Genomic DNA, 13,565 nt, shown 5'->3' on the forward strand with positions numbered 1-13,565 from the left:
TAGCAGAAGCAATAAGAACAGAAGTCAAAGGGGTGCTTCACCTTCACATTGGGAAAAGCAAAACAACGAGCGACAATTAAGAATCTGATTACCTTGCACACGAGTCGTGATATAATGAAAGGTGACAGATCTATTGTTCGGTGCATCAATGCTTGCACCCTATTGTGGATGGGGGTGGTTGTTTGCCACCACGTACAGTAAATATAATGACATTTACAGTAAATGACTCACTGAAAGGGTAACAGAAAGGACACCAATTTGGAGGAGCAGATATTTAGAACCGAACCAATGATTGCGTTTGAAGTGATCACATAGGTGCTGCTGTCGGGCAGCCGGAGGGCTTTGGACATCCTTGGAATGAGGGAAAGTTCATAAAATAAGGGCAATAGGATGAGGTGGGGATTTCAATTAGGAGTGGGAACATGATGCATCAGGGTGCATAATCGTGCTTTTGAAGGGAAATATAATCTCAGGAAGTTTAATAATCAACACAAAAACAAACAAACTTTGAATCACTACCAACTGTTAATGGAAAAGTAGTTTATGGCTAATCTACCTTATGCTTGCAAGTTATTACTCCAGTCCTATTGTTGGATAAAGTACATATACATCTAATAAGAATTGACCCTTTGGACTGTTGTACCATACTCTGTTACGGAGCATTGGTTCCACCTGAGCAGGTTCTTGGCAAGGGTTACACTGGGTGGTTTGCCATCCCTCTCCCATCAGTAGTTAGGGCTATTTGTTCATGGTGCCAGCGTCAGCTCACCGACTCTTCACGAAGGACACGTAGGATTTTTAACATCCACCAACTTACCGGTAGATGGGATGCACAGTTTAACGTCCATCCGAGGGATGCCACACACACTGAAGAATCACCCTGTCTGTTATTTATTTATTTATTCGTATGCCGCCTGTGGCTGTTTGGCTGCATCATTTTCTGGAGGCATGGTTGCGCCACTGATGCAATGCCCCCCTTACCAGGAATCTGGTATTCATTTCACTGACCTTAGAAGGATGATGGGCTGAGTCAACCCACCTGGTGTTAATTCAACGGTGGGTAAAAACAAGGGCTTGAACTCAAGACCCTGAGATCTTAAGCCAGCCTCCTTAATCATAAAGCCAACACCAGGCACACCCTGCCTGTGAAACACCAGCTCATAGCTCAATCTGGATTTGAACCCAGGCTCGACAGCTTAGAGGTGAGTGTGCGTACCCTCGGCCATCCTGTCAGCCCCAATTCCTAGATCCCATTTTTTTAAAGCATCATTCTGGAAGTCGACCACCATGGTGAACAACACAAAGATCAAAGTAAGGCAGGAGAAACTACACGGATTGGAACCGATAAGGGCCATCCATTTATTCGGCATCGGAGGTAGTCGCCACGAATTGGGACTGCTAAAACAACAACACAAACAAAAACATCTTGCACTACTAGTTGCGATCCAAAATAAATGTTGCAGGTGCGAGGACGACTGGGTCTTCTAACCACACCGGTGGGATGGACAGAACCTCATGGAGCAGAACATAAAGCACAATGTGTAAGCAAACCTCACCCATGGAGAGGAGGTTGTTTCGTCTCTGGGCTTCACAACTACAGTGCAGCAGCTCCACGTGGACGGTGGACTCCGGAGACGAACCACCACCACCACCAAAGGTTTCCGAGCATGACCACTCTTCCGAGCTGTCCCCGCTCCCGCCCGCCGGCTCGGAGCCCCGTCCACGGTCTCCGATGGACCCCCCAGGAACCTGATCTCCGGTCGCTCGTGGACTGTCGTACAGCTCGGTGAGAAGTTCCTGTACGAGCACGGCACTCGGCCGTGACGACGGAGAGTCTTCATGGGTCTCGCACACCTCGTGCGCCATGGTGCGAACCTCGGCGGGTACCCTCTGGGAACCTTAATACCGACGAGGAGCTGGTACGTCGAAATGGTGCACGCAGCGGAATGCGCGATTCCTGGAGTACTTCCTCATTACGGCCCAAACGGACAGGTATAAACAAAGTTCGGGAATCAAAAAAAAAAAAAACTTTCACACTCTTGGAAAGGCAACAAATACTTATCCGAAGTCGTTTCCACTTGAAAGTGTCACGTTGTCTGTGCGTTCGTGTCCTGCGGTGACACTCGGGTTTTGCCAAACACGGAAGTGTAAAAAGTTTCCAAAAAATTAAAAAAAACTTTTAAAATAAATAATTAATGACACACCTGTTGCGTGCACCTTCTTAAAGGGAAGTGGATCGGGACGCTTCTGAAATTGCTTTGATGATTATGTTTTTATTTTGAACATTATTTCCACCTATTCGGACTCGATGTTGCGACGCCTTGGATGGAAGATTCGAAAGACGAGCGAAGAATCCGTCCTGACGGACTTATTTTAAACACTTTCCCCCCACTTTAGACTTTAGTTTATAAATTATGTCAATATGACGTTTCATACCCCCCACCCCCCCTTCCTGTGTATTTGCGGTTAAACTTTTGATTTCGCTGTTAAACTGAGCCGGGGATGAGTTAATTCATGTGTTTGAACCCATTGCTGGAGGTCAGGGGTCAGAGCTAGGCCACGTACGCAGCAACAAGGGAATCGTTGATCAACTTGGAATGCGTACGCATTATGTAGATACGTACGAAATTTGTAGATGGTGGAACGTGAGAGTGTTGATTTGGCCTTCGGGATTTCTCCGAGATTTTGAGTCATTCTTTTTCAGGAAACCGATACGGTCAGGCCGCCTCGAGGAACAAACAGGGTCCTCGGTTATGTCTTTCTTTGGTCCAGGTGTTCATGCTCCACAATCACACTCCCACCCACCAGGAGGTGTTGTCTGACCACATATATATATATATATATATATATATATATATATATATATATATATATATATATATATATATATATATATATATATATATATATATATATATATATATATAATGATATACATTAAAAATAAAATGCGACATATGTTATATATATATATATATATATATATATATATATATATATATATATATGTATATATATATATATATATATATATATATACAGGGTGTCCCAAATAAAATGTACTTACATTTTGGCTCCTCATAACTCATTGAATTTTTCATTTTTTTTTTCAGATCAAATTGACCCTAATAATGGCAGAAGTATGACTCGGTTTTGAAGAAAGAAAATTGATCATAAAGTGCTACTGGAAGCACGAAAACATCATGGAAGTGCAAAGACAATTTAGAAGACATTTTCACAAAGATCCACCAATGCGACACACCATTGCTCGCATCTGAGATAAGTTTGAAACAGATGGAACTGTGCATGACGTCAATAAGGAGCGTTCAGGAAGACCATGGTCATCAACCACCCCCGCAAAGGAAAATCAATAGCTGGAAACCCTCCACCGATCCCCACGGAAATCTGTACGACAAATGGCTCGTGAGACAAGAATCCCAAAATCAAGCGCCCATCGCATTTTGAAGCGAATTAATTGGAAAAGTTACATTCCACCATTAATCCACGCTCTAAATGAAGACGATCCTTACCAGAGAGCTGAATTTTGTGAGTGGTACCTGGGCAAATGTGAAGAAGATGCAGCATTTCCATCCAAAATTGTTTGGAGCGATGAGGCCAGCTTCAAGTTAAATGGCTCAATTAACCAACACAATTGCACCTACTGGGCTCCTGAAAATCTGCATGTTCCTATGGAACACCATTTAAACTGACCAGGGGTTACTGTGTGGTGTGGGATATCAGCATTGGGCATCCTAGGGCCATTCTTTTTTGACCAAACTGTCACTGGGGATGTTTACTTAAACTTGCTGCAGGAATCCGTCGGTCCACGTGTCGAAGAGATATTTGGTGATGAAGGGATTTACTTTCAGCAAGATGGAGCACCTCCCCACTACCACCGTGATGTAAGGGCCCATCTCGAAGCAACTTTTCCGAACAGATGGATTGGGCGAAGAGGTAGTGTTGAATTCCCTGCGCGTTCCCCAGACCTCACTCCAATTGACTTCTTTTTATGGGGATATTTCAAAGATAAGGTTTATTGTTCAAAACCAGCAACAGTCAATGAGCTGATAGAGGAAATTGAAAGACAATGTCTTACAGTTCCAAATGAAATGATTCGTAACGCTGTTGAATCCATTGGTCCACGTTATCAGCTGTGTTTGGAATGTGGTGGTCGTCAGTTTTAACATTTGTAAACATGCATTTATACATTTATACATTTAACCATTAATCTTGTTTCTAAGTCAATAAACAACGCATTTATTATCATTTAAAGAGTGAGTACATTTTTTGGGACACCATATATATATATATATATATATATATATATATATATATATATATGTAATTTAGGCTATGTATATATATATTTATTTTATTTAGGCTATATATCTATCTATCTATTTATCTATCTATCTATTTATCTATATATCTATCTATCTATCTATCTATCTATCTGTCTATCTATCTATCAATTTATCTATCTATCTATCTCTCTATCTATGTATTTATCTATTTATCTATCTATATATCTATCTATCTATTTATCTATATATCTATCTATCTATCTATGTATTTATCTATATATCTATATATCTATCTTTTTATCTATCTATCATCTATGCATCTATGTAATATCTATCTATCTATCTATGTATTTATCTATCTATTTATCTATCTATCTACATATCTATCTATCTATCTATCTATTTATCTATATATCTATCTATCTATATATCTATCTATGTATTTATCTATCTATCTATCTATGTATTTATCTATTTATCTATCTTTCTATCATCTATCTATCTATATAATATCTATCTATCTATCTATCTATGTATTTATCTATCTATCTATGTATTTATCTATCTATCTATCTATCTATCTATCTATCTATCTATCTATCTATGTATTTATCTATTTATCTATATATTTATCTATCTATCTATTTATCTATCTATCTATCTATGTATTTATCTGTCTATCGATATATCTATCTATCTATCTATCTATCTATCTATCTATATAATATCTATCTCTATTTATCTATCTATCTATCTTTAGATTTATCTATATATCTATCTATCTATCTATCTATGTATATATCTATCTATCGATCACCGAATCAAGCAGGTCAGTCGAACATAGAGAGGAAACAAACATCACATACACACGCGTACACACATACACATACACACGCACACATACACATACACATACGCACACATACATGTACACATACACATACACACGCACACATACACATACACATATGCACACATACATGTACACATACACACATATATACACACACACACACACACACACACACACACACACACACACACACACACACACACACACACACACACACACACACACACACACACACACACACACACACACACACACACACACACACGTTATTACGAATTAGTAATTAAATCGGATGACACTACAAGTGCGATCTTCGTCATACTTTTGCTTTTATCAAAGTCTTTCCCCCCGAAGACCTTCGTGCAACTTCAATGATCGGTTTATCAAATTTGTTTGCATCGTGTAATTCGCGCTATCCTTTGAGCGATGTATAACCGAGGTACGCTGCTTGGTTATATCCCGCGAAGTTTTAAATAATATTTATATCGGAGCATGAGAACAGTTTCATATTATAATGTAAAACTTAATAAAGCTCAGAGAGCAAAGTTATTGAAGGAGTGAAAATGGAATAAATGACACGAAACTTTTTTATTTTTTATTTTATTTTATTTTATTTTTTTTGCTTCTCTGAAGTAAAGAGAAAGTTGCATTTGCTTCGACGAAGTTGCGGATGTTCTGGTTGAAGGTGGAGTTGTGTTGACTATAATCCCTCCCCTCTCCCTCCTCCCTCATTGCCTGGCGATTGACACCGCGAGGCGGCGAGTCTGTAGCGATCCTCGTGAGAGACGGATGAGTGCGGAGTTTACTGGAAGTTGCAGAAGTAGATCGATATGCGGTGAGTGAACTGAGGTAAAGTTTGAGTGTGAAAGACGCGTCGGTCGGAGGAGATGCTGGAGTGGTGATGAGGAAAGCGAGCGGTGTGAGACGGCGGCGAGCGGGAAGCTGAGTGAGGGCGAGTGAGGAGACCGTGGAACGTGAGGAAAAGAGAGAACGGTCGGAATGTCCGAGATGTCCAGTTTCCTGCACGTCGGGGACATCGTGTCCCTGTACGCCGAGGGCTCCGTGCGAGGATTCATCAGCACGCTCGGGTGAGAACGCCGTGGGTTTGAAGAGGACGAGTGAAGGAATGTATGGAAATGCGGGAAGAGCTCCCTTTAAAATGCACATCCCGTGCGTGTCTCAAACGAAAGAGAATGTCACCGTGCTTGCTTGCTTGGTTAGTTAGTTAGTTGGTTAGTTAGTTAGTTGGTTGTGTTGTTCAGGGTTCAAAATTGTTGGCTCGTGGGCACCAGCAGTGACCACTATTTTCGTTGTGACTGTCCGTCTGTTTGTGACTCTCTCCAGAGCATCGCTCCATGACGTTTGATGTGATCTTGATGAAACTTGGACACGAGTTAGAAATCATGGTCCAGTTGTGTGTTTTTGTATGAGGGGCGGAGCCACGCCCCTTGTGGGCGGAGCCACGCCCACTTTAACTTTTTATTTATTTTTTTCTCGATTTTTTTTTTCTCGCAATTTCATTTCCCAGAAGCTGTGCGTAATGTCCATAAGTACAACATATAAAAAATCCGATTCGATTTGGTCAATTTTGACGGAAGAGATAGGTTTTTACGGAAGGGCTTCCTCAATGATGCCCGCGAACCATCGTCGCCTCCCGGCTTGTTGGTTCACGAGTCAGCAAGTGACCACTATATTCGTTATGGGTGTGTCTGTCTGTCTGTCCCGAGCATAACTCCGTGGCTTTTGATCCGATCCTGATAAAATTTTGGTGGGAGGTTTATATCATGATCTAGTTGTGTTTTCCTGAGAATGGCATGGTGCGCCCATTATGGGCGGAGACACACCCAAAAAACGTGTTTTTAGGGGGTAGCCGGTTTCAAGTTGCATCTTCTTCTAGGGGGGTTTGTCAAATCTGGCAGGGGTTTCAGTATTTGGTTAGCCCAATGGCACCCGCATAGCCCCACGGAGCTCGATTTTTTTTTTTTTTTTTTTCTTCATTTTCGTCACAAGATCACAAACTTAGAAAATATCAAAAAAATCAATAAATTGGGCATCGAGCTCCTAGGGTTTTCAACTGTTTTGAATGAAAGTTGGTATACAAGTCGTGCTCTTCGAGTACTACAACTTTCATCCTTTACGTTTTTCCCGATTACGACCAGTTTGCCCATGGCTTCCCCTCGAAGGTCAAAAAATAAAAAAGGCGAACCGTGTACATTGCTTGTGAACCATCGCCGTTTCCAGACTTGTCTGATTTTATTTTCAAGAGCACTTTTTGTAAAGGGAAAGCATAAAATTATTTTGGTGGGGGGGGGGGCGGGGGGAGCTACTCTTACTGTACTTTTATATTTTTTTTTAATGCGAAGCATCTCGTCGACCATTCTTCAGACATCTGCTCTCAATCTGAAATGATGCAGTATTGCACATGTGAGCGAAGAACCTGTCCATTTCTCTGGAATTGAGGATGTGGTGATTTCCCCTGGGCGATTCGAGCTGGGGGAATACGAGACTTTCAAAATGATGTGCTGGAATCTGCCCCGTTCCCAAGAATGCGCAGTGCGCATTTGGACAAACTCCCCCTAGCAACGAGGTTCATTGGGGCGGCCGAACGTTTATCGTGTGTGCCAGATAAGCATTGTAGCATAAATCTGCTCGTAAAGCTTCTAAAAGAAGCCAAAAATACTTTGAAAAGTACCTGTGTGAAAAGTTGGTGAGCCTCTACACAACAAAAGATTTGTAGAACGTTCTGATGAACTTGATAAAAAAGTTGATATCTCGCAGCCCGTAATGCAAAAACTCCCGTCTATGATGACCCGTGCAAGACCTGTGGACAGGTGCGTTCCATCCCGCCTCCCTGACCGTCCTGCCAGTGACTAGACTTTGAACCTTGTGGGATTACCTCATGTGAACATTGCAGGCTCGGTGATTTATTTAATGGATGACGACAATTGGAAAGCCAGTGCCATCATAACCAATTTACAGGTGGACTTCCCAGAAGGAGATGCCATGTGTGCTTCAGTTGCTTCTGAACACCAATGGGAGGGTCATATCTGGGGCTTGTCAATGCACAGTGTAAGTTGATGATGATTCACTACATGGCCAAAAGTATGTGGACACCTGCTCATCCAACATCTTATTCCAAAATCATGGCCATTAATATGGAGTTGGTCCCCTTTTTGCTGCTATAACAGACTGTTCTTCTGGGAAGGCTTTCCACGAGATGTTAGAACGTTGGTGAGGGGATTTGCTTCCATTCAGCCACAAAAGCAGAAGTGAGGTCTGGCATCGATGTTGGGCGATTAGGTCTGGCTCGCAGCCAGCATTCCAATTTGTCCCAAAGGTGTTCGATGGGGTTGAGGTCAGGGCTCTGTGCAGGCCAGTCAAGTTCTTCCACACCGATCTCGACAAACCATTTCTGTATGGACCTCGCTTTGTGCACGGGGGCGTTGTCATGCTGAAACAGGAAAGGGCCTTCCCCAAACTGTTGCCACAAAGTTGGAAGCACAGAATCCTCGAGAATTTCATTGTATGCTGCAGCGTAAAGATTTCCCTTCACTGGAACTAAGGGGACTCACCCGAACCATTAAAAACAGCCCCAGACCATTATTCCCCCTTCACCAAACTTTACAGATGGCACTATGTATCTGGGCAGGTAGCGTTCTCCTGGCTTTACACCACTCCAGCCGATGCTCGGCATTACGCATGCTGATCTTCGACTTGTGTGCAGCTGCTCGGCCATGGAGACCCAATTCATGAAGCTCTCGATGAACAGTGTTTGTGCTGACATTGCTTCCAGAGTCAGTTTGGAACTTGGTAGTGAGTGTTGCAACTGATGACAGACGAGTTTTCCGTGCTACGTTCTTCAGCACTCAGCAGTCCTGTTCTGTGAGCTTGTTTGGCCTACCACTTCGCGGCTAAGCTGTTGTTGCTCCGAGATGTTTCTGCTTCCCAATAACAGCACTTGCAGTTGACCAGGGCAGCTCTAGCAGGCCAGAAATTTGATGAACTGACTTGTTGGAAAGGTGGCATCCCATGACTATGCCATGTTGAAAGTCATTGAGCTCTTCAGTATGGCCCATTCTACTGTCAATGTTTGTCTATGGAGATTGCATGGCTGTGTGTTAATTTTATTCACCTGTCAGCAATGGGTGTAGCTGAAATAGCCAAATCCACTAATTAGAAGGGGTGCCCGTGTACTTTTGGCCATGTAGTGCATTTACTATTGTGTCTGGGAGGAGGGGGGCAGGGGGTGGAGTAGGAGTTGTGTGGGCTGTTGTAAATATTTATTTTTTGTTTCATTCTGGGACCACAAGAGGTGTGTGTGTGTGTGTGTGTGTGTGTGTGTGTGTGTGTGTGTGTGTGTGTGTGTGTGTGTGTGTGTGTGTGTGTGTGTGTGTGTGTGTGTGTGTGTGTGTGTGTGTGTGTGTGTGTGTGTGTGTGTGTGTGTTTGTTTTGTTAATGTTGTATCCATTGCCACTGATAGGTTGTATTAACAGGAAATGGGATGAATCCGACACCTCTCATCCATGGATATTACTCGTATACTGAAAATTGTTTGAAAGTCAAATTTAATTGCACATGTCATGCTATTAAAGGCAGGTGAAAAGTCCCCCACGAGCTGAACTGAGTCGGTGTTGAGCCGCATTCAGCGTATGCCTAAAAGGCGTTGTTTAGTATTTAGATATCATTTTGAAAGTCCTGTATTTCCCCGGGATCCAGGACATGGTAATTGGACTCCTCTTCGACTTCCCCCCAGACAAGTTTTCAACTCATTTCCTCCGAGTGCATTTGAATCAAATGTGCACACGAACACACTTCTCGAATTGCAGTATGATTTATCTACAGGCACAGTTCCTGACACATAGGTTTGCCCACAATTCACCACTTGTTTGTTTCGATATTAATTGGATAATGCACCTTTCATGATGAGCATTTCGAGTATTGAAAAGTGAGCACATCAACTCTCAAAACCATGATCATCACACCAGTCTCAGCCTCTCGAATAATATATTCTTAAGATCCCATCCACTTCAAGTCCCCTTAACTTTGCCTTGATGCAGGCAAACTTCACACTCTAAAACCACACACTTGTATCTTGCTGCCATGCTCTTGAACAAAAGCTGTGAACTTTCTTCCCCCCAAAAAGTCCTGCTTGTGGACTTTTTGGCTAAAGTTGTCTTTCCATTTACTCTATTTTCTCCACTTCAATTTCCTCTTATCTCCTCTTCTGTTGTATCATCATCATCATCATCTTCTAATTCATGTTCTTTAGGGGGTGAATCCTGAGAAGTTGATGTTGCTTCAGATGAGGTTGTTAAAAAATGAAGAAATAATGTGAAAGATGCTGAACTATATCATACTTTCACTAGTATTGGATCAGACCTTCTAATAGTGACTTCAACTGTCAAATTCAGCCTGAGGAAGACAAAACGCTGCCGAGGAAATAAACAATTGTATTAGAAGCTCTCAGAGCAAATCAAAATGAAGACCAATTACTGCACCGTCTGCCCAAGAAGGAAGCCAGACAAGCACGCACGCACGCACACAAGCAAATAAGCACACATTTTATGTACTGTCTTGTACTTACAAAATCTATTTTATTTGAAGTTAAACCTTAACTTGTAAGCAATTGACTGATTTCCCAACTGCCCGGATCATCAGCTGGGCACCGTTTTTCATCAAGGTTTCAATCCTTTCAGACCAGAACTTCTCGAAGCAGCGGATCCACAACCCCGGTCACAGGTCCACATTAGTAGATTACTTAACATCAATGTACCCACAACCTCAAAGTTGTGTCCAGACTGTCAACACAGCAATGAAATATGCTTATTCAAACGTATTTAATTTTTTTTTTTTAATTATTACTACATTTGAATAACTTAAATCATGCACCACTTTATATGATAATATATTAAGCGATAAACTTTACCTTGAAGAAATGTCCATTACACAGCATCTCCGTCTCACCGTAGACTCAAACTGTCATTATCCTCGCCAAAGGAGAGAGCATTGCATTTGGGTCTGTCTGTTTGTTTGCTTTTGTCCACACAGAACTTTCGTGTTTTTCTCTGCAACCGCTTGTCGGATTGAGACGAAATTTTCACCATTGGTGCGACTACTCGTGTAGAATGTTTTAATGATGATTATGATGTCGTTGGTCACGTGGTGTGGCAGCCATATTTGAAAAACGGAAAAACTTTGGACCTCTATCTCTGAAACTGCACAAAGGAAAAAATTGAAACTTGGCACATTGCAAGTACTCCTCATGGGGAATGAGTTTGATTTTTATGACATTATACGTACCCTCGTTATGACGTCATAATGGCAAATGTAGAACGCCACATCCAATCGGTATGAAAATTTTTAAGTGTCATCTAGAGATAAAATGGTTCACAGAAAAAAATTTCATTACATATCGGTCATGTGATTTGGCAGCCATATTGTTTAAAAAAAAAAAAAAACCCTTCAAAAACCTTCTTCTCTGAAGTGGCTGAACAAATTGAGCTGAAACTTTACACGTATGACCGCCTGATCATGAGGAACAAAAGGTTCACACATATGATATCATAGGTCACATGGTTGGCAGCCATATTGGATTTACCCGAAGACCAATATAAATACACCACTCAAAAGAGGTCCTGGCGAGGGTCTGCAATCTCCAATTGCTTTTTTTCTTGTTCAAATATTGAAACTGTCATCAATAACCGATTTTAACATGCTGCAATGTGTATCCCAGCAACCACCAACAAATTATTTTAATGCTTATTTATAATGTACTTTATTTCATAAATGATATTTATTTATTTCTTTCTGAGTAGATACCACCTGTCGCTTCGCTGACAGGAATATTAAAGGGGGGAAGGAGAGGGGTGGGGGAGAGAGAGTGGGGAAAATGTGTAGGGAAAGGAGAAAGGATGGTAGTGGGATTGAGGAGGCATGGGGGATTGAGGAGGGGTGGGGGGATGGGAAAACTGTGTAAGGTGAGAGGAAGGGAAGACAGACATTAATTACGATGCATACTGTTTCATCAAAATTATTCTGCATAGAATAACAATGAAGATGGAAACAAAATAATGTCTGAAATCCATTTTCTACCGGTTATACTATAAACATGGCCCGGAGACAACCACTGCCCGGACACATCCGGAGCCAACCACCGCTTGGGCACATCCAGAGATGAACTCTCATCTGGACACGTCCGGAGCCGAACACCAAAAATATAGACACAGATCTGGCAGACGCTATGGATTGGTCGTCTCTCTGTGGGACAGGGTGCGAGGTCGAGCAGTGAATGCATTAAATCATACAGCCCAAATGAAGCTGGTTTATTTTGGCACATTCCTCAATTTTTTCACTCGATATAATTTTCCAATCAGTATAAAAAGAGAAGTTTAATGCTTTGGGATTTTGCCATTTTCTTGTGTACATATGGAGGAGAGAACACAGCCTTGCTTGCTTAAAGTATATAGGTATATCGGCTTGGTTATAAGACTTGTTATTTCTTTAAATTATCAGATTTCACTCCAGATTCCAACACTTATTTAGTCCGGATGATATCCGATCCTCAAAACTGAAATAATATTTCGATGATTTACTTGAATTAGCCCATGAGAGTACATCGTCGAAAATCGTATGGTATAATTCATGAAATCGCCCCAAGCTACTGATTTGAAAATAAAAGTACTTATAAAAGCGATGTGGACAGCGATTAGTGGCTATGATGAACAGGTATTCGAGATAATGAGTGAGGAAAGTGGTGGGGGGGGGGGAGAAAATGATCTTTCTCGTTAAGAAATCGTTCTGGCCTGTTCCAAGTCAATCAAGGTATAGTTGAGCAGGCCAAAAAACATGGTGGCTTCAGAACCCAGTGAAGTTACCTGGGATATGCTTTAAGACCCCAAAGGGAGTTGTGACCGAGGATGCGCCTGACAAAGGATGTAATAAAATGAGGCCGTTCATTATCTTCAAAAGGGGTGCTTTAATGAACCCAAACACCCAAATTTCCTTGGTGTTTTCTTAGTGTGTATGCAAAGTTTCAGGCTGCTTGGCTTCATGATTTTGGAGTTTTGGAGGACACACTCAGATGCACGCACACTCAGACGCACGCACACTCAGACGCACTCACACTTTTTTATTGATTTATTCATTTAAATAAATAAATACATCTAAATACCTCTTTTATTTAATATAAGATGACCCGTGAACCCATTGGGTTCCCATTGTGACAGCAGTTAATGTAAAAAAAAAATCATTTCAAGAAAAAAAAAGATAGCTCCAGTGAACTATACCACTGAGGTTGTTTGCATTGATCGAAACTCCTGAAGAGTACTTGACAATCGAGAATTGTTTTTTTTTAATAATTTTTTTTTGTTGCCCAATTTGAATGAAACTTGATACTGCACACCACAGGA

General features: G+C 41.5%; 2 protein-coding genes across 5 annotated transcripts in view; one reads left to right on the forward strand and one right to left on the reverse strand.

The window, feature by feature from the left end:
* TBC1D30 (TBC1 domain family member 30) overlaps nucleotides 1–1,866 on the reverse strand; it is an 87,609-nt gene extending 85,743 nt beyond the window's left edge. For all 4 annotated transcript variants that reach the window (XM_085870406.1, XM_085870405.1, XM_085870410.1 and 1 more), the window contains exon 1: nucleotides 1,557–1,866. In XM_085870406.1, the coding sequence (XP_085726532.1) occupies nucleotides 1,557–1,866 (310 nt within the window). The remainder of the gene's footprint in view (nucleotides 1–1,556) is intronic.
* A 3,928-nt stretch (nucleotides 1,867–5,794) lies between these two features.
* The window catches only part of LOC147032632 (inositol 1,4,5-trisphosphate-gated calcium channel ITPR1-like), a 578,387-nt gene continuing 570,616 nt past the window's right edge, over nucleotides 5,795–13,565 (forward strand). Inside the window, exon 1 of the mRNA XM_085850787.1 lies at nucleotides 5,795–6,245. Within this exon, the coding sequence (XP_085706913.1) occupies nucleotides 6,157–6,245 (89 nt within the window). The 5' untranslated portion in view covers nucleotides 5,795–6,156. The remainder of the gene's footprint in view (nucleotides 6,246–13,565) is intronic.

Source organism: Eptatretus burgeri, chromosome 2 (genome assembly GCF_056783735.1).
Source record: "Eptatretus burgeri isolate ZD-2024b chromosome 2, Ebu_testis_v1, whole genome shotgun sequence".
Classification (NCBI taxonomy): domain Eukaryota; kingdom Metazoa; phylum Chordata; class Myxini; order Myxiniformes; family Myxinidae; genus Eptatretus; species Eptatretus burgeri.